Here is a 21,996-nt window from a genome sequence, read left to right as displayed (position 1 = left end):
TCTTATATCTTAGCCCGGGAGTTCCAAAGCCCAGGGCACTACACCCTGGCTTGGGGAACCACACCTCGACCATTCTCAAGTCCCGGGACATGCTCCCCTGCCCAAGGCTCCGTACCTTGGTTCTTACAAAGTCCAGGGCACTACACCCTAGCTCGGGGAAACACACCTCGACCATTACCATGTCCCGGGACATGCTCCCCGGCACAAGGTTCCGTTCCTTGGTTCTTAAAAAGCCCAGGGCACTACACCCTGGCTCGGGTTACCACACCTCGATCATTTCCAAGTCCCGGGACATGTTCCCCGGCCCAAGGCTCCGTACATTGGTTCTTAAAAAGCCGAGGGCACTATACCCTGGCTCGGGGAACCACACCTCGACCATTCCCAAGTCCCGGGACATGCTCCCCGGCCCAAGGCTCCGTACCTTGGTTCTTAAAAAGCCCAGGGCACTACACCATGGCTCGGGGAACCACACCTCGACCATTCCCAAGTCCCGGGACATGTTCCCCGGCCCAAGGCTCTGTACCTTGGTTCTTACAAAGCCCAGGGCACTACACCCTGGCTCGGGGCACCACACCTCGATCAGTCTAAATCTCGAGATATGCTCTTTTGCTCAATTTTCTTATACACATTCAAGAGCTTTAAGCCCATGTTTAAATTTTCTACATTTCATTTATTTCTTGAAGTATGGGGTTCTTTATTTATTATATGAACCAGAATCCCGACTACTTATTTGAAGTTAACGGTTAATTCTTAACACTTAAAAAATTTTCTGAGTATTTCGCATATAAGCAATTATATTACCCGGGTTTCTTGAAAACTTATCAATATATTATTAAAGAACAGTGGAAGGAAAAAATTTTCATTAATAAAAGCCCGGAGGCTGAAGATTACAAAAGGAAATTACAAGAAAAAAGGTAAAAAAAGAAAGTACAATCCTAATCTATATCTACGGGCTCGGCCTCTGGCTGTTCTTCTGGAGCCTCCTTCTTCTCTTCTTCCCCTTCCTTGGGAAGGGATGCTATAGCACGTCCAAAGTCCGGGAAATCTCCTCTATCCTCACGTAAAAGCCCGGCTTCTTCAAATTGTTCCCTGCACTTTTCAAAACCGGTCTGGAAAAGGGGATAGGCCCGGTCTTCGACGGTCTTCTTGAATTCGGCAGATTGAAGGAATGAGGCCTGCCACTTATATTTATTGTACTCAGCCAAGGCCAGGGCGCTCTCGGCTTTCTCGGCCCGAAGTTGTTGTAACTCTACCTGCTCAGAAAGAGAATGGTTCCTCGATTCTGAGACAGATAGGATACCTCGCAGATTTTCCTCTCGGGCAAGGCCTTCATTGATGTCATTTCTGGCCTTGTCCAGGGCCGAGCGCAAGCTGGACACTTACTCCTCGTAAGTAGCCCGAGCCCGGGACAATTCTTTTTGAAGTTTTGACTGAGTATCTTGGAATTGCCGAGCTCGATTAACCGAAATGGTGGCAGCCGTAGCAACCTCCTCGAAGGCCGAGATCATCAGTTATGCAGCCTGTTCAAAAGCAAGTCAGTAAAAGATAAATAATAACATAGCAAGGCAGAAAAGCAGAAAAAACTTACCGCCAGGAGCTTGTTCGAGCCCTCCAAATTTTTGGCAGCAGGCCGGGAGTTCTTCAAACAAGCCTCCTCGTCAGGAGTCAGGAGCTGTTTAAAGATCTTAAGCCCCGTTGCCGAGGATCCCTCCTCAAAAATGTTGATCCGGGAGGCTGCTCGGTGAGGAGGGGCTGTTGGTTGGATTGTTGACGGGGAGGAGCCCTGGCCCCCCACCTGGTTACCCTCGACCAGGGATCAGCTCCGGGCTTGTGAAAACCTTTCTCTTTCTCTGGGTGAGAGGGACGTGGTCTTCAGAATCCTCCCGGATTCATCTCGGGTCGCCTCTTCCTCTTGTTGAGTCTCGGCCCCAGTCAACTCAACTTGCCGAGTCGTCTACCCGGCCTTTTTCTTCTCAGCCGCGGCTCTCTAGGCTGCTAGTTTTTTCTCCTTTGCCGTCTTTTCAGCCGACTATTTCTTGGTGAAGTCCTCCTGCATTTTTGAGTTATCTGCACAGAAATAAAAAGAAAGGTCAGTACAATTGGCAAGTATTAACAAGCTTTGAAAACAACACCAAGATATCAAGAATTACCTGGTTGAGCGCCCGAGTCAGGAACCTCGTCAATCACCCGGTCCAGAGGGTCCTCAGCTCGGGCACTCAACCCATAGGCAATCAAGTTCTCATTTGAAATAAGAACAGAGGAGGAGAATTTTTTGCCCTCCACCAAATCTTGGCTTCGGGTATAAAATTCCTCAAATTTGTAAGCCTTGGGAAGGGCATGTTGTGAAGGAAGGGAAGGAAGAAACCCAGTCAGACAGGGAAGAGGACCCGGGAGTTGAATATAAAAGAATCGTCCTTTCCACCCCTTCTGGGAAGAAGGAATATCATCAAGGAACCGGGAGTTAAGGCAGGCATTCAGGGAGAAGGCATTGTCTCCAAGTCTGCAAGAGAAAAAATAGTGGAGGATGATGGGGTTGATGACAAGGTTGTTCATCCTAAAAATAACGTAGATTGAAGCCATTATACGGAAGGAATTGGGGTGGAGTTGGTTGACGGGCACGCCAAAAAACTTGGCGACTGCAATATAGAAAGGAGGGATAGGAAACCGGAGACCATTTCTAACTTGGTTCCGGAAGAAAGTAGTATACGCGGGAGGAGGATGGTCAGCCCGATCAGAGGGGCCAGGTATGAGAATAGAGAAGGAAGAGGAGATGGAATCCAGAACCTGAAGTTCCTCGTCTGCCCCGAGCGCAGAGTGCTGCTCATAAAGGAGAACCAGGGAACCCCCGAGGCCTCGGTTGATGGAGAGTCGGAAGCTCGGGCTTTGCCCTTACCCTTGTCTTTTTTCAGAATGCGGCCCGAGAAGAAAGGTTTGGAAGAGGAGGGTTTGGTTTGAAGAGCTGTTGGTTTTTTGGAAGTTTGGGTAGGGAGACGATGGTGAGGGGGAGATGGGGAGGAGTCGGAGCGCATCGCGGTGGACTCGTCACTAGGCGAGCCTCGCGCATTCGCTCCAGAAGTAGAAGAGGTGGAGTTCGACATTCTTAAAGAAGATTGGATAGAAAAAAACTTACAAGTGTGGGGAGGAAAGTGGTGGAAGATCGCCGGAGTAAGAGAGATTATTCGCCGGAAAGTTGAGAGAAAAATTTGCTAGGGCTTCGCCGATGGTTTTAATTTGAAAGTTATTTTTTGAAAATAGGTGAGCTACTGTATAAGGGAAGGGAGTTAATCTCCACCGTTTATCTAAACTAATCGGAGGGTCGAGATGAATCTTGGAAGTTGTGCAGGCAGATGAAAGGACGTGTACGGTTATCGAGGCGCCAGACATCCACTCCTCGAAATATGAAACGATTTTTCGGCGGTATAAATGCTAAAGCATGTGTCATAATGACATCATTTTGACTGCCCGAGAATACTAAACGACAAAATATTCAAAGCCCGAGAAACATGAGGCATCGGCATATTATCTTAAGCTCGGGTGGTATCAGACCCCGGTAACTCATCCCACCTATGGGATATTTGAAGCCCCCGATGCTCTTACACGCTATTAATTATTTTTTTGAGAAAGAACAAGTATGATTGACCGGGACAGCGAGTAAGACTCTAGCCCGACTATTTTAGGGATGGGTGGTGATACCCCCATAAGAACCCGGGTGATCATTAACCCGGCTTATTACTTGGATAGCCCAGATTCTTCCCGGGTGATCACTAGATAGCCCGGGCCCTTAGACCAATACCCGGGTACCTTACCACCCGGGCCACCTCGAGAATTGCACCACACTCGAGTATGATTGATACAGGCTGTCCAATCTGTCAGAACCACTTGGGCTTGGAGTGTCCTAGAAGTCATCAGAAGTCATAGTATGAGCAATCAACTTGCCATACTTAGTAGGTGGCACTGGAATCGAGGTACCCACCTCATTTTCTACTATAAATAGCAGGTATACTTCTCATTTAATGATTCTGAATTCTTGAACTCTCAAGCATTTACATATATTCTCTCATATATTTGCTGGTGTTCATCCTCAACCTGCTAACTTAAGCATCGGAGTACGCCGGACACTCCTCCGACGCCCAATCACGAGTTCCTTTCTTGTTTGCCGGTGTTGTTGCAGCCATTATCTTCACTCAAACTCCCAAACACTAAAAATTATTGATTCGATCCGTTGAAGCTCCTTACCCGGCACATCCATTTCAGCGTGATCACATAAAGTTCATATTTTGATTTGATGTCACAACCCATGACAAACAGGATCAATTCCGGATAGTTGCTTATAGCTTACCTTCAGCCACAATTTAAGATTATGTCTTGGCTAGGGGTCACTGTCTTGGTTGCTTTATTTTTTCGTCTACCAAATTATTTAAATTAGAGACTATTTTTCCTTTGTTCTATAGCATTTTTTTACACTAATGCATACTCTGAATCTTTATCATAATTGTATTTTGTGGAAATATTTAAAGGGAACTGCCTCAGCTCAAATCCTCATATTGTATAGATCTAACTAAATCTTTAGACAAATTCCATAGTTGTATTACTTTATTCAGCAAAACAGTACGGCTTCATGAGTGATGTTGGATTATTCTGAGTGATGGATCTAACCTCAATATTAAAACGTGCTGAAATCCTGTAGTGGTAGTTTGGTTGAGCTTTGGTAATTCCATATTTACTAGATTTTGGGAGCAAAGATCCTTAAGGTCTAGCTTGACTTTAGGACTATATTTGGTGATTTTTCTTCCACTCGAGACGTCACCAAGTGATTCTTATATGTTATTCTGAACTAGTTACTCGGGGCCAAATTAGCTCGAACCTCGCATTATTCCATGAAGTATTTGTTTGTCCCAAGCATAGCATGACATCTTGATGATATTTTATGTCGAACTTCACAGAATCGAGATGGATTTCATCGGATGTTTTACATTTTTATGTGAATAGTCGAAGATACATATGCTCAGCCCTTACATTATCGCATCAAGATAGTGACTATTTTTCTCACTGTGACAAGATAAGTTTTACAAAGCTCAGAATATTTTATTCACATGATAAGTTTCATGTACTTGAGATTTTATCATTATCCGAAGAAGGATTTTTTTATAATGAATTTCTTATGTTGCATCACTCATTTCAAATATTTGAGATAATTATTTTTGGCTCTCTTGTCTTGTTTCTTGTGCCTCATTGCAGGGTCCTACAGTATATACTCAATGCACCGTGCCCGGGCTCCACTCATGCGATTTTCACTAGCAGGCACCCTAGCTCGGCACCTCAGTAAGCCCGACTTTTCTCGGCAAATACATAAGCCCGAGCTCATGCTCGGCACTTAGTAAGCCCAACTTTTCTTGGCAAATATATAAGTCCGACCTCGCGCTTGACACATAGTAAGCACAACTCTGCTTGGCAAATATACATGTCCGACATCGCGCTCGGCACTCAGTAAGCCCAACTCAGCTTGACAAATATATAAGTCCGACCTCGCGCTCGGCACTCAGTAAGCCTCGGCAAATATACAAGTTTTACCTCGCGCTCGGCACTGAGTAAGCCCAACTCTGCTTGACAAATATACACGCCTGACCTCCCGCTCGGCACTCAGTAAGCCCAACTCTACTTGGCAAATATACAAGTCTGACCTCGCGCTCTGCAATCAGTAAGCCAAACTTTTCTTGGAAAATAAACAAGTCCGACCTCGCGCTCGGCACTCAGTAAGCCCAACTCTGCTTGGCAAATATACACGTCCGACCTCGCGCTTGTGTTAATAACTTCACACTTGAATAAATATGTTAAAAACACAATAACAAGTTTTGTTAACATCAAAATCAAAATTGCGAACATGAAATATTCCAACAAATATGTTCACTTTAATGGAGAAGCTATTACTAAATGAAATATAGATGGTAAATCTGAATATCATGGTTGGTGGGATTCTTCTGCCACTAAAATAAAATGTAATAATGATAGAAAAATTCCTCAAGCCATTAAAACTTATTTTACTGGCCAACTTCAAAGTTGGTGGGATTTGTTTTTCTCTAAAGAAGCAAAAATTAAAATTCTTAGCTCTGTATAATTGATTCTATGGGAAGAGAAGAATCAGATGCTGTAAATACACTTATTTATACTATACTAGGTAATTTTATTAAAGATAATGAGTTTCAGCTAAATAGATCTCAAGAACAATTAATGAATTTAAGATGTCCAACATTATATGAATTCAGATGGTATAAAGATGTATTTATGACAAAAGTTTAAATAAGAAAATATTGCAATGCAAATTTTTGGGAAAAAAATTTATTTCAGGACTTTTTGTTCTCTTTGCTAAAAGAGTTAAAACGAGATTAAAAGGTAAAACTCCAACAAATTCTATAGAGTGAAATCTATTTACTTATGATAGTTTATCTGCATAAATAACTGTAGAAGGAACTCAAAAAAATTATTCTACGATTAAAAAAAAATTCTTTCTATTGTTAAATGTCAATAAATTTGAGATTAATTTTTTAAATAAAAATTTTTCATTAAGAGTTGATTGTAAATCAACAAAAAATATTCGTTTAAAAAATGTTAAATAATAGCATGTAAACAAATTTTTGTTAGATGGTAAGCTTTATTAGCATGTTTTGATTTTTATATTATACATATTTCTGAAAAATCTAATTCTTTACATGATTTTCTAACCAAAGAATTTTTACATGGATTAAACTTGGAATATTTACATTAAAATGTTCTAAAGAATAATTTAAATATCTTTATATGCTCTCAAGATATTTAAATTGTTGTCCTGTTGATAAAGATTTAAAAAGTCTATCTCTTATTCATATAGCTCAAAGCTATTTAAATAAAGATCTACAGTTTATCAGTGACAGAAAAACAAAAGATTATTTTAAAATTATTCTAATAGAAACATGATATGTTGAAATTCAACGTATGAAAAGAGCTACAAATTATGCATTTTCTTAAATGATAATTAAAAAGATAATATCAAAAGCAAATTGGGGTTTGCCCTTAGAACAAACTCGTCAAATAAATAAATTTAAAGCTATGCATAATATGTATAATTATTATGATTATATCCAAATTTGGGACAATATTCTTATATATGAAAATTCTAAGAGAGAACTTTTTTGGTGGATTAAGATAATAATGAATTTTTACCAACTTTATTCAAAACTTTTTTCTTTTCATGAGGTTTAATATCTAACATTTTACTTCGAAATGTTAAACCATTTGAGGAAAATTTCAACAAGCTAACTAATGATCAGTTTGAAAGACTTTCGGTCGTATTACAATTCACGATTAATTATAATGTTTTTTGGATTATCAAATGAGAATATGGTCTTCAAGTTAAAGCCTGAGAAAAATGTAAACTAAAATTCACTCTTACTATTTTAGTGTGAAAAATATCTTAATCAAATTATGATAAAATGAAGATTTTTTTGCCGAAGGAAAATCTTATGATCGTTGCACCCCAAATATAATGATAACTGTAATTGATTTTATATAAATCAAGATGAGGTATTATTTCAAATTCAAAGTTTCAAATTCATTGTCAAAACAAATCCGTTATTTTAAATATATCGATCGAATCTGATGTTACCAGACGCAGTTCAAGCATACTGCAAAAACAATGGCAACTACAATGCTGACGGGCGGCAGAGTTTAGGACCATCCGGGAACAAGATGGCAGCTGCTTCTCATTCGATTCTTGATTCACCAATTAGAACTAGTTTCCGAGTCACGGGACTGGTAGAAATCATTTGGCCGCACGATATTTACATCCTCGAACTCGTTATCATCTGAAAAGCTCAAGTAAAAAAAACAAGTGATGCAAGAGTTGAACAATACATGCATAAGAATACACAAAAGATACTAGACAGATACGATATGTTGTATATGAATTGAATATATATATATCTGAAGCCTAAAGTTAATGAAGAGGAGAGAGGATTGTCACTTTCTTGGCTTCTAGACTCGAGACAACTTATGGGAATCTTACATTCACAATTTAACATGTATATGCAGAATGTACTTTCATAGGGATTAAAATGGCAATAAACGATTTCGATCGGTTCGATATTGATCATCTATCGTCGCTTCCTAGCCACAAAACAAGAGATCCCTCGTACACGATTAGATGCATATTTATGTTCATAGTTTATATCCTCATCATAGAAGAAATATAAAGTTGACAATAAATGAAAAACTGCCTCTAGCAAGATATATATGCACATGAACAGAGTACGCCAACTTTTATGCCATTCATAGGAAATGTAGAAATGAAAATACAAATATCGTCTACGATTTACTCACTCACTAACAATATAAACAGTACTCTTTTGATATTCTAACAGAATGCAAATCTATGAAAATTAGAGAACCTTTTCTCAGAGTCAGGCCGACGACGGCATCATTTTCAACCTGGAAGACATAAGAAATATGGAACGTTTTAGGTTCCAGACCAAAGTAGTAAATTAAATATCACAAAAGTTGAAATCAATTATTGCATAAAAATGAAGGTAGAACCTTTTGATCTGCCAAGGATTTTGAATCATCCAACACTTCACGATTTGACATGAGTATCAGTCTTTGATTGTTAGCCGGCTGATCAATGAGTTCTTGCAACTTCTCCTTGATTTGTAGAATCGTCTCACTTGGAACGCATTGCAGGAAGTAAGTTGTCTTCTCACGTTTAACACGGATATACATTGCCTTGTGATAAAGTAATCAAAGTTTCACACTGTTAACTTAAATCAACAGCTGCTGGAAACTGATCTAACAAATGAAATCCATGAAGTAAAAAAAGTTTTTTTCCCAAAATAGAGTGATAATAATATTCATTTTACTGCAATCAAATGACAGTATATCAGTCAGAGTTGCTGGACAAGCTATAAAACAAAGTGAAAGATAAATCACCAAAACCAATGGACCACTTCAAGGTCTATGAGCACTGAGAGTAATCTCCAATCACTTGTATCCATAACAAGAAATTTCAATATCATTTCATCCTCTTTTCTCAGTGACTAAAGATCACACTTACCCCTACCAGTCTTTATCATCTAAGTCTTGACATTCAAAATACTCCAAAATTGCAATGTAGGCTTACAATCAAAGAAATCACGCCTACCCCTTGGTCCTCATATTAATAAACATGCATGAAGAAGCTGTTATTATTTATTCGAATTGTGATATAAAATCCAAATATTTCTATTAATGATCCTAGTCTTAAATTTTTTCCTAAAATCTCACACAATAAATGTATTAAAAAAAATAAAACATAAATTTCCAGTTTGCAAATAAAGCCTAAATAATGAAATAACATGATTGTAAAGAGACAAGTCCTCTGTCATATTTAAAATAAACCAAACTTAAATATACCAAGCGTCCAAAATCAATGATCCATAAATTCAAAGCAAGGCCTCAATAGCCCTAATCAAACATACGAAAATCAATTAACTAAACATATTCAGCATCGTTAACATTTTCATCACCTACCATTTCGGTGACTTCTATTACTTGTATCCTTGTTCTTCACCTAAAAAATATCAAGAAGGGGTAAGCCAAAAGGGAGAACTAAACACACCAGAGTCAAATAGATGAACACATAAACATATGCTAGATACGGCATAGCATAGCTTTCAAATTAAACATAATGCTCGTAAATTGCAGACATTCAGTACTTAATCAGGTTTAAATAGTCGTACAAAACCTCATACTTAAGATTTGGAATACAGTCCATACTGGTAAACACATGAATGAAATGCTTAACCATAAGTCCCCAATCAGCCACAAATAATAAGCCCCAGAAAACATAACTTTGTACAAGCCATGAAATGTAAAGAATGCCAACGGTGCAACCGTGCACCGTAAAGAATGCCACAGTTCCATCCATGCACTGAAAAAGTATGTCACACCTCAAAAGCCATGCACCATAAACTTAACATATACATCGTACAATGACCAACTCTCATATAGCTGCAAAAAGCATCAATTTTGATCACACAACACAAATAAATGAACTATAAAGCTCAAAATACTTATACATGAATGACGAAATATAATGCATGAATAAAAAATAATGTATAAGCACATAGAATCCCATGACCACATAACTTTCAAGCAGATAGAGAAATATCACATTAATCATACAACCGCGAGCTAACACACTGAATCCATGAAGCTGCCAGATTCTTAAATAGCAAGTCTCGTACATTGCATCTTGTCATTGAAACTTGAATCGGAAAATTTCAATTCTTTGGGTATGTTTCATAATAATTCATAAAATCGTGATACAACTTACAACTTAGCTCAGAACTTATCCCATAATTTCAATTTTCACTTTATTTCCGGACATGTCAGTTAAAAAAATATCAGTTAAAAAATTTCTTTACCATATTTCTAAGTAAACGACCCTGCTTCTATTTATTCATACTCGGAAATCACCTTATTACACACAAAAATCACCAAAATTTGGCTCTAAATCTGATGATAAATTAACTAAAAAAGTCACACCACCAGAGAAAACTTAATCCAATGTTAAAAATTTTAAAAAATATTTCGAAAGGCTGAAAATATGAAGGAAGATCGATTTTGGGCAGAAACAATTCGGGGTGATTTATTGTCCTTCTCGAATAAAAACACCCATGGATCTTGACATCAGAATTTTTTCCCGACCAATTTTACCCGCTTAACATATCGGAAACAGGTTGGATAGCAGCCCTCCTTAACTGCACAGCAGGGCTTCTCGCTGCAGCAGTAGCGTTTCAACCGGACTCCAGAAACCCTGCCATTTCCCAACTCATATCCGCACTCTACTAAGATCCTAAAAAAATCCTCACATAAATTCATACGCTATGAAATGGGTTTCAAAGGCTGAAACAATAAAAGCTAGAAAAAGAAAAAGAAAACAACTTTAGTAGAAATGACGGAAAATAATCCAAGGCTGAGACTTACACCGTTTTGAAGCTTAAGGAATCTCAGAGATCAACCTATCGATTCCGATTAACTGATGCGGCGTTGGATAGAAGAAAAATCGAAATAAAAAGCTAAAATCTCGGCTGTGCAGGTTTCTTTTCGTTTTATTTTCCTGCTTTCTGCGAGGAGTGCGGTGGTATGCCGTCTTGGAGAAGGAGAAAGCTTGGTGCAGCGGTGGTGGCTCGCAGGTGGAACGGAAAAATGGGAATTATAGGTTAGGTTTCTTCGCCGGAAGTGCTGCGCTTCACTTCTTGCTGTTAGAAGATATTTAATCTTTTTTAAAACTTAAAATTTCAATTTCCATGCGACTTAAATTATAAAATCCAATAGCTCTAAATTTCTAATATTACCCAATTTATTCTGGAGTAAGTTTTTTGTAAGAAAATCTCACGAATCTTTATACGAGTCAACCTTATCGATATTCACAATAAAAAGTAATATTTTTTCATGGATGACCCAAATTAGATATTCGTCTCACAAAATACGACCCATAAGACCGTTTCACACAAATTTTGCCTATATTTGATTGTCGATTTAGGTCAATTGATTCTTTAATTGGGTTGGATGGCATAACACCACGTTCTAAATATAGCTTTCCTTTGAAAAGTGATAAAGATTTTAAAAATCTCTTTATGACATATGAAGTACTCGGTGTTGCGTCATTACATCCACGGGTGCGCTTGTTGCACAATACTTTTCAAGAATACGACCAACCAAACTATGTTGAAGTTTGTGAATGATGACTTTAAAAATAATGAACTCGAGTTAAATTTGTAGAAATGGAGGAAGAGTTATGTTGTTGGAGTAGCAGTAGTGTTGGTGATGAAACAAATGAGAAAAGATCAATAAATACATAGGAGGAATTTGAAAGTGAAGGTGACGACGATGATGACGATGATGATTGTGACCAATATTTGAGTAGTAGTGATGATGAAGTTGAAACCTTGAAGGCAAAATTAAGTGATAAAATGCATGGAGATGTCTTGAAAAATGAGAAAAATGCAATTGTAGAATTTGAGGTTGGTCAGATCTTTAAGGATGTGTGACATTTTAAGAGTGTTTTAGAGGGTTGCAGTGTCCAGGAGGGCTTAGAATGAAGATGATTCATAATACTAGAAATATGCAAACATCAAAATAATATGTATGAGTCCTTTTAACAGCCAGTTGAGGGTGATGAGGCAAAAACCGGTTCCTACATTATTGGAGCATATAAGAAGAAAATTAAGTAACTAAGAACTTAATGGGTAACTTCACATTCATTCATCACATGATATATGTGTTGAGTGATTAAATATGATCACTCATTCATACATCATAGCTGAATGAGTGATCATCATTTATCTACTCAGTACACATGTCATGTGTTCAGTGGATAATGACACTCCTCATTTGGGTAACATGAATAAAAAATGACCTGAATGTTTGTCACAATTCAAGATGTCAATTCCGTTTTTTCAATGCAAAAGATTACCCGAATTTTCCTCACAATTAATGTATACCTACCATTCATCATTCTATCCACCTTTGCCGACAATATGTTAGAGTAGGTGCCCGGCAAGCCAACTTGTGGCTAGGGTTTTATTGACTCTAATGTACAACAATCTTTATTTTAATAATATTTAATGATTTTAATCATATTATGACATTTACTTTATCTGTATACTCATGCAAGCTGCATAGATAAAGTTTTTGACTATACAATAAGTACCATGAGATCTGCCTTTCAACGTAAGATCATGAAACTCATTAGGAAGTGTACTGTATATTTTAAATCAGTTCTTAGTTGATTCAGCCTCCTAAAACAAGGATAAAAGTCGCTCGAATTTGAGACTAGCATCTGTGATGAAAATGTTATGTTTCATTGACAAGGGCATGGAGAGGTCCATTCATACAGATGGGTGATCATGTGATGATGCACTGAACAACCCTCCCTCGAACTTTTCAAGTTGTTATCACTTATCGAGTGGAATAGTCCATGGTTATGGTTGTACACCATTAATCCTTTAACCCGAGACAATATGGAGGCTTTGCGTATTAGCATGCACTTTAACTTGTTTACCGATTCCACTGAGGGTCATAAGGTGGCGAGGTTGGGTGTAGTTTCGAAATACGTAGGAGCCAATATATTGTAGTTGGGGATTCACCGATCACCTACGGGTGAAGATATCCTATATAATCTGATAAGTTAATAGTGTAAGATGTCTCTGGCCAGAGCAATAAATGTTTTTTAGGGAAGGTGGTTCTCTAGTAATCAGAGATAATCACATTGTTATCGAATTAATTAGCAACTCTCGATATACCAATGGTTGCCGATTCGATCCAGATATACTTGGTTGAGGGAAACATACTGTACATTAACCATAGCATAAGGTTCTTGCAGGCACTATCAGTGATACCTAGGGGATCATGGGGCGATGCTACTAGACGCTATTACCGTGATCCGATGAGTGAAATCAGAATTGGGTTCTGACATTCTTGATCAAAGGGTTGATGAAAAGAATGGAGCTAATTAGGGTAAGCTCGAATAAGAACAAATGTTGTTCTGAATCACAAAGAAGTTGTGAACTCACAACTACCTGTATTCCTGAACCATTGAGAGTCACACAAATACTGATTGTTATCTACCCGAACAAAAATAATTAAATTCAAAGAGTTGGATTTAATAATAATAAATTTAATATGATTAAATTTCAAGGCTTATAATAGTGATTATAAGTAACCACGAAAAATCGAATAAAAGTTATATTTTTGAAATATTGGATTTGTTGTATTATTATTAAATCATATATATATATATATATATATATATATATATATATATATGATTTAATATCGAAACATGTATATTATATATATATGACATATATAAGTATACATGTAGATATTATATATATATGTGTGTGTGTGTGTGTGTGTGTGTGTGTGTGGGGGGGGGGGGGGCATTTTAATAAATGGTATAGAGGTGTCCACGTGATGCATTTTGAAATTGATTGGGGACAAAGCATTTAAAGTGTAAGAAATGCAAATGCAAATGGAATTCAATTTATATACGGAAGAATTGAATTATAATGGATCAATCATTCATTAATTGAGCTGAGAAATTTAAATATAAGGGATTGAAGAATGGTTCTTCAATAATTATTGTTTTTCTTTCTCAACTTCGCTCTCGGCTAATTGAAAAATAAATTTTATTTGATTTTCGTGCTTCTTGATTTGTTTGAAAAAATCGGATAGTTGTCTAATGCCAACTATTTTGAGGAAGATATATATAGTTGGTGGACCGGATTTTGGCGGTTCGTGGTAGCAGCAAAGTCAAGTCGTGCAGTCAAATTTGGAAAAGATTGTTGTCACCACGATCTAGATCGTGTGGTAATATCTATTCGTGTATTTATTTTATTTACATACTAAATATGAATCAAATGCAATCGATTGTCCCTAAAATATCGTATATTTGAAAAATTTTAAATTTATGCTGCGTTTTAGATCTGGTTTTGGGACAAAACCCAACAGTTGTATCAGAGCCACGTTTGTACTTTGATTCATATTTATGTTCAATAATTAATTTATATATCGTTTCCAAAATTAATCGATTATTAATTGATTAATCGGATCGGAAAGGAATTTGGACACTGCATAAAGATGCAGCGAAGAAGATGAGAAATATGGTTTCTTAATGATGAAAAGTGATGGGCAACAAATAATTTTATTTGGTCAATTAATAAAACATGATAATTGATCATGAAAGATACAGTTTTTAAAGGAGGCTTCATCTTTCATGAAGATGATGTCCAGCTCATTTCCATAAATATGATATTTTAAAATGTAAACTCAATTTGTTTATGTCCAATTCTCGATTTTTAGAAATTTATTTTTCTAAAGAATTAATCATAATGCTTAATCTATTTAAAATTTGATTTTTAATTTATTTGGTGTAAAATAGAGATTTTACAATTAATTGGAAATTTGATTAATTAGAAATTAAATAAAATTGTTTTATTTAATTTATTAATCTTATTCTCAATTAATATTATGATTAAAGGTAAAATATGATTTTACCACAAAATTTAAAATTAATCAATTAGAAATTAAATAAAACTATTTATTTAATTTATTGATTTAATTTTGAATTGAAATATGATTAATAGAAACGATAGATTAAATTAATTATATTAATTACATGTGATGTAATTTATTAATATTATTAATTACATGTGATGTAATTAATTAATAGTATTGAATATATTGAGATATTTGCATAGTGGATGATTACGGGCCTCGACCAATGTGTTTAGATGAATGTTTAGGTATTCATTAAATTTTAAAGTTGTAATATTTAATTGGGCCTGCGAGCTCACTCTCTCTACTTTCTGATGTTACCCACCCCGATTTGTATCCCTATTCTACTGTCTTCACGGTTTAATAGTTAAATGTAATTCATAATGTAATTCATTAGAATAAGTGGGAGTTATAAATTAGAAGATGGAGCAGAGGAATGAAGACTTGTAAAATGGAAGCTGCAATGTAATAGGATTGCATTGCATACCTGCATTACCCTAGACAGATTAATGATCCACGATGTGACTCACGTGGATCACATAGGAAAAGGTCGTAATCATCTACATTAATTAATTATACATGTGATGTATGATGAATGATGTTTGTATATTTTATTTAAACGTATGACGTTGCATGAATAAAATATAGCTGCATGAATCCGGCAAACAAACAAACAAGTAATACACGAGATTTTAAATGATGAGACAAATTTTCAAAAATTAAAATCCATCATTTTGAATGAAATTCAAAATTTATATCAAAGCTCATTAAAAGGAAAAATTAAAGAAAGTTTAATATTTACTTGTCTTCCATCAACGATGGTTGCATGATGAATGCTACCCGCGGTCAGACCTTGGCCTAGATAATAGGAGGTCTGGACGCCGGAAAGCTGTGACTTCAACTGACATATTTGATGTGAACTACATGGAACTCCCATGACATTAGCCTAGATAATGGGGATCTCATGGTGACCGTCCACTAAGGTTCAATATTGATGGGTCGGGCTTGACACGTGAAGAGAAAGAGCACCTATAATGGGCTCTCATCAAACGTGAGACAAAATTACGTAAGGGTTGCAAGGAGTTGCAATTGGGATCTACCTTTTGAAAATTGTGATTTTCAAGATAATTGGGTTTATGATTTAGCAATTGGGACTTACGTACTCACTAAGAAAATTAGATTTCCCATTTTTCATCAGAGGGTGGTGAAAATGTCAAATAGTGGGAGGTAATTCGTAAAAAATAAAAGTTCATATTTTACGTCTTATAAAATATTTAAAATAGTCAGTAACTTTTATCTGTTTCCAATTTCAATATGTTTACGATGACGACACGAAATCCATTATCTGCGATTCTTGATCAAAACAAGTTAACCGGACCGAATTATCAAGACTAGCTAAGGAATTTAAAAATTGTTTTAAATTTTGAAAAGATAGCATATGTGCTCACTAAAGCTCCTCCAAAAGAGGCAGCAGCCAATGCACCTGTTGATGAGTTGGAAAAGCTAGAGATATTGTAAGGCTCTGAAATTAATTATCCGGTAATTTTGGCATAATTAGAATAATTATTGAGTTGTAAATTAAAATAATTATTTATGCCAAATAAATTCAAGAAGTGTGTTAAAAATATGTATTTTAGAATATCGGAGAATGTAACGATATAAAATACATATAGAGTTTAAAATAACACACGAGAGCAAAATAATTCCAGACCGGGATAATTGGGCTTGAGTTACTATTTTAGTAATCAAATACACAATATATATATACATATACACACAACTTACTTTTAAAAGAAGGTAAAAGAATAGGAGAAAGAAGCAAACCCATTTGCTCAACCAAATTTTCGTCACTTTCAACACCTTCAAATTTGAGAAGCCATAACTTTCCCGTCCGGCGTCGAAATCACGAACGGTTGAGGGATTGTCTTCCTTACTTCAGTAGCTTCGTTTTGATCCATGAATTGCCACTTTTGAGGCTCGTTTCAGCCCAAATCGAGGCATGTTCCTGGCTGCTGCTGTTGGTTCGATTTAGGTGAGATTTAAGTTTTGTTCCTTGGAATTTTGTTGTATGTTGGAGTGGGTTTTAAGCCTTGTGATTTCCCTTTAAACTCCAGCTCGCTTTCTGAATTTTTCCAGCTAGTTTTCTGAATTTTTCAGCTCGTGAACAGTAACTCCGACGAGTTTCCGGTGGGTAGTCGCCTCGAGACCGCTAGCGACTAGAGTAAACTTCGACCTTGTGAGTTCCTAGTCCAAAATTTCAGCTTCTAAGCGTGATAGTAGGCTGCCGAAATTTGGATTTTTACCCATTTCGATTTAAATTGTTTTCGTCGTTCGAATAGCGTTTTATTGACATATTTATTGGATAATTGTTGTAGGTTCGGTCATTGGAAATCTTCGAGGTATAATTTGGCGAGCCTATTAATTATGTCTAATTTTTGTGTTATATTTAAAGGTGTTATAGTATGGTTGTTATCATTGGAATTAATCTAAGGATTATCGAGTTGATAATGGTTGGAATGTAAATAATGATGAGTTGTGGAATTATTCGGCTTATTTTATTATTTTAGGCTAAGAAAGTTCAGTTGATCATTCTTGAAGATCATTTTCGTTGTATAGGTATGTTACAGCTCGGTAACATACGACGGTAAAACATAAATTATGTTTAATTGTCATTCTGTGTTACATTGATCGTGTTTATGAATTGTTGATTGTTATAAATTGTTAAATGCCTTCGTTATGATCTATGTTTATTATTATGACATATTATTGGCATTTAGCATCGGGCATACTGTTATGACATTCATGTTGAGCCCTATCGTTCTTGTTAGCCCATTGTTGATATCCGTTGTTATCTGACACTGTTGTTTATCTCGGGATCATTGTGTGGCTGATAGGCCTATACACATGAGACTGTAGATGTGATTGAACAATCCCGTGGTTAGTGCAGCCTTTTGAGGTGAGCGCTGGGATTGTGTCATCTAGTTCGTTCGGTTGTGCCATCTTGTTATATCGTATCAGCTGTATGGAGGCCGAGTCAGGGGTGTTATTCAGCACAGCTTGGCATACCTCGAATACTTGGCAGGGCGGTTTAGTTGCATGACGATGTAACTCCCCTGTGTTGTTGCTCGAGCATTATTCCAGTTGTTATCGTACCGTTTGTTGGCTCCTGTTATCCCGATTATTCGTTGAGCCTTTCATGCATTGCATATTACATTTCATTATATGATTATGCATGATTTATGTTATTGTTTTTATTGTTGAACTGTTTAATACCAGAATCCTAACCTCAGTTGTTTACTGGGGGGGCTGCTGTGGTTGCTTTTGGGCACCATGGTAGATCTCCCGAGTCGTTTTGCAGCATCAGGCCGAGGTTCCGCCAGTGGAGCTCGGGATTGAGGTTGGATTGCATGGTTCTGTTAAGTGGAGTCTCTCAATTAGTCTATATGTATGTCTTGAGTTTGTTTCAGACTTGTATTGTACTTTATTTGCCGGGGAGATGCCCCGTGTATCTGTAGTAGTATTTGGTTGTTTTTGTGATGTTCTGAGTCGACTCTGTGATGTTTATGATCTGGTGAGCATTTGGTAAGTTTTAATTTCTGTTTAGTCCTGGCCAGTGCGGCTATATGTTGTTAAATTTCGGTTTTGTTTTAATGACTCTAGTTGAAGTATATTTTTATATAAACTGCTGCTTGAGTTTTCAGGATGTCCTACTTACGGGGAGGTCATGACAAAATTTTTCTAGGCCCTGAGGTCCGTTTTAAAGTATTTTAAACATTTTTCCGCTGCAGCTTTAAGTCAAACCATTATTGTTTGATCATTAATTGTCATTAGAGTAAATGGGCCTCACATCTTGGTATCAGAGCGTAAACTGGGATACGCTCGAACTAGAGTCTATGACACTTGAGTCTTGGTACTAAAATGGTTTTTGCGCCTGTGTATGCTACTTGACAACATGCTTATGTGATTATATGATTTGTTTACTTCCATTCTAATTGTTTTGGTGTTTTATCGTATAGAATGGAAGGAGGTGGAGAAATTCCTATTGATGAGATTCCTCTAGCTCGAGGTCGAGGTCGTGGTCGAGGTCGTGGACGTGGTAGGCCTCGTGTCCGTGTTGTTGATGATACTTTTGTTGAGCAAGCTGCTGATCATCTAGACCAGCTTAGGATGGATGAATTAGTAGTGCGTTTCCATTCTATGCATCCACCTCGATTTAGTGGTTCGGAGGGAGCCGAGAAAGCTAAATTATGGATTTCTGAGATTGAGGAATTGTTTGATTTGATCGAGTATCCTCCAGAGTGTCGATTGAGATTAGCTGTGCATCAGTTGAAAGATTGTGCTAAAATGTGGTGGTCTACTATATTGATGACTTTAGATGCTCAGAGGATTGTTCCATCATGGGATATATTTAATCTGAAGTTTAAAGAGAGTTATTGTCCTCCATCATTCTACAGTTCTAAGGCTTCAGAGATTCATAACTTGAAGCAGGGTGATATGTCAGTTGCGGAGTATGCGGATACTTTTTATGCTATGCTGAGATATGCTCGTCATGTTGCTGCGAGTCAGGTTGCTGTCGTTGAAAGTTTCATTGAAGGATTGAATGATCATCTGCACCCTTTTGTTTCTACCGGTAAGCCACTGAATTATCTTGAAGCGGTGGAAATAGAAAAAAGGGCTGAAGCTAGTCTTAAGAGGAGTGGCAATCGAGCTCCTATCCAACATCATCAGTCGGGGAGGCAACAATTCAGTTCATCTGGTTCTGCATCTCTTCGTCCACGTGGGAAGCAATTTAAGAAGTCTGGTTCTAGTTCTTCGAGTTCAGGGAGTTCAGGGAATCGTGGTGGATATCGCTATAGTGGACCTTACTGTGATCACTGTGGAGGCAAGCATTCCAGTAATCAGTGTGTTGGAGTTCAAGGGGTTTGTAATAATTGTGGTCGGCCGGGTCATTTTTCTAGAGTTTGTCCTAGTAAGACGGGGAAATCAGCCCAGGCAGGTAGTGGAGCTCAAAGTAATAGAATTCCAGCTGCGTCCCAGTCTTCCCATCAGCCTAGTCGCCCTTCGCATCAGAGCAGAGGGCAAGGTGGTCAACAGAATCAGTCATCTGCTCACGTATTTGCCTTGACTGAGGATGAGGCTCAGGCAGCTCCAGGTACTATAATTACTGGTAACTGTACTCTATGTGGTTTTATAGCACGAGTGTTATTTGATACTGGAGCATCTCATTCCTTTGTTTCTCATGCATTCGTTGTTTCGCATGATCTTGCACCACTAGTATGAATTCCAATCTATTTGTTGCTACTCCGATGGGTAAAATGATTATCACTGATAATGTGGTGTTCAATGCGATTTTGTTTCACGATGAAAATGTTCTATATCTTAATCTCATAGTCCTACCTATGCATGACTTTGATTGCATCGTTGGTATGGATGTTTTGACTGCAAATCGTGCCACTGTTGACTGTTATCGAGGAATTGTTCGTTTTAGGCCTAGCTTTGCTCCTAAATGGAATTTCTATGGTCGTGGTTCTCAAGCCAAGATTCTTCTAGTTTCTGCCATTGAAATGAATCGATTGTTAGATTCTGGTCATGAAGGTTTTCTGGTTTATGCTGTGGATCTATCGCAAGATGAGCGACGGATTTCTGATATTCCTGTAGTCCGTGAGTTTCCTGATGTGTTTCCAGAAGAGATTCCTGGTTTTCCACCAGAACGAGAAGTTGAGTTCAGTATCGAATTAATGCCAGGAACTGAACCCATATCTCGAGCACCATATCGTTTAGCCCCTGTTGAGCTGAAAGAACTGAAAGAAAAATTGCAGGATTTGTTGACTAAAGGTTATATTCGTCCGAGTTCTTCACCGTGGGGTGCACCGATTCTATTTGTCAAGAAGAAAGATGGTACGATGCGGATGTGTATTGATTATCGGCAACTGAATAAGTCTACTGTCAAGAATAAATATCAACTCCCTAGGATTGTGATGACTTATTTGATCAGTTGCAAGGTACTTCGGTGTATTCTAAAATTGATCTTCGTTCAGGGTACCATCAAGTGAGAGTTAGACAAGAAGATGTGCCGAAAACAGCTTTTCGCACGAGATACGGACACTTTGAATTTTTGGTTATGCCTTTTGATTTGACCAATGCTCCTGCTGTGTTTATGGACTTGATGAATCGAGTATTTCGTAAATATCTCGATCGTTTTGTGATTGTATTCATCGATGATATTCTTGTTTATTCCAAGTCCGAGGAAGAGCATGTTAAACACTTGAGGATAGTTCTTCGAATTCTTCAAAAGAAGCAGTTGTACGCCAAGCTATCCAAGTGTGAGTTTTGGTTAGATAAAGTGGTATTTCTGGGTCATGTCATATCTCAACATGGTATTTCTGTCGATCCAAGTAAAGTGGAAGCAGTTCTGAACTGGGCACGACCGACCAATGTGCCAGAGATTCGTAGTTTCATGGGTTTAGCTGGTTATTACCGGAGATTTATCGAAAATTTCTCAAAGATTGCTAGACCTATCACTCAACTGACTCAGAAAAATCTGAGATTCATTTGGTCTGATGAATGTGAGTCAAGTTTTGTCGAGTTGAAGAAGAGATTGACTTCTGTACCAATTCTTACCATTCCAAGTGGTTCTGGAGGATTTGTGGTTTGCACTGATGCATCTAATCGAGGTCTAGGTTGTGTTCTGATGCAGCATGGCAGAGTTGTGGCCTATGGTTCTCGTCAGTTGAAACCGCATGAGTCTAAGTATCCTGTTCATGACTTGGAGTTAGCTGCTATCGTTTTTGCTCTAAAGATTTGGAGACATTATTTGTTTGGGGAGCAATTTGTAATCTATTCTGATCACAAGAGTTTGAAGTATGCGTTCTCTCAGTCAGATCTGAATATGAGACAGAGACGTTGGATGGATCTTTTGAAAGATTA

At 37.5% G+C, this 21,996-nt stretch overlaps 2 protein-coding genes across 37 annotated transcripts in view; one reads left to right on the top strand and one right to left on the bottom strand.

Annotated features, from left to right (window-relative positions):
- LOC142547171 (uncharacterized) overlaps positions 1–21,996 on the top strand; it is a 73,145-nt gene that overhangs the window by 46,687 nt on the left and 4,462 nt on the right. For 2 of the 32 annotated variants that reach the window (XR_012820619.1, XR_012820614.1), the window contains exons 1-3: positions 16,870–17,101; positions 17,227–17,290; positions 17,445–17,468. Coding sequence is in view for 16 of the 32 variants with exons in the window: in XM_075655320.1 (XP_075511435.1) it covers positions 19,087–20,221 (1,135 nt within the window). In the remaining 16 variants the exon portion in view is untranslated. Of the gene's footprint in view, positions 1–16,869; positions 17,102–17,205; positions 17,686–18,406; positions 19,037–19,085; positions 20,222–21,996 lie in introns of those variants that run through there. The other 30 variants (XR_012820612.1, XR_012820609.1, XR_012820617.1 and 27 more) reach the window with 29 other exon arrangements.
- LOC142547167 (uncharacterized) lies at positions 7,518–11,305 on the bottom strand. 5 transcript variants are annotated; one of them, XM_075655298.1, is made up of 6 exons: positions 10,993–11,305; positions 10,714–10,861; positions 9,535–9,574; positions 8,566–8,751; positions 8,421–8,460; positions 7,518–7,838 (listed from the first exon to the last, which is right to left on the bottom strand). In XM_075655298.1, the coding sequence occupies exons 3-6, from the start codon at positions 9,535–9,537 to the stop codon at positions 7,753–7,755; spliced, it is 315 nt and encodes a 104-aa protein (XP_075511413.1). In that variant the 5' UTR covers positions 9,538–9,574; positions 10,714–10,861; positions 10,993–11,305; the 3' UTR covers positions 7,518–7,752. The 5 variants fall into 5 exon arrangements, with proteins under 5 accessions (XP_075511413.1, XP_075511412.1, XP_075511411.1 ...); XM_075655297.1 differs by having other exon boundaries at positions 10,723–10,861; XM_075655296.1 differs by lacking the exon at positions 10,714–10,861 and having other exon boundaries at positions 9,535–10,014.

Source organism: Primulina tabacum, chromosome 5, assembly GCF_025594145.1.
Source record: "Primulina tabacum isolate GXHZ01 chromosome 5, ASM2559414v2, whole genome shotgun sequence".
Classification (NCBI taxonomy): Eukaryota; Viridiplantae; Streptophyta; class Magnoliopsida; order Lamiales; family Gesneriaceae; genus Primulina; species Primulina tabacum.
Note: the sequence above shows the minus strand (reverse complement) of the source record. Positions and strands in the feature narration are given on the sequence as shown.

Bases quoted from the DNA above. Each gene is read 5' to 3' on its own strand.
- LOC142547167 (XM_075655298.1), bottom strand. The intron at 8,461-8,565 runs GTTCTACCTTCA...TATGTCTTCCAG, and splicing joins AATCCTTGGCAGATCAAAAG to GTTGAAAATGATGCCGTCGT. The intron at 7,839-8,420 runs GTTCTCTAATTT...TGAGCTTTTCAG, and splicing joins CGGCCTGACTCTGAGAAAAG to ATGATAACGAGTTCGAGGAT.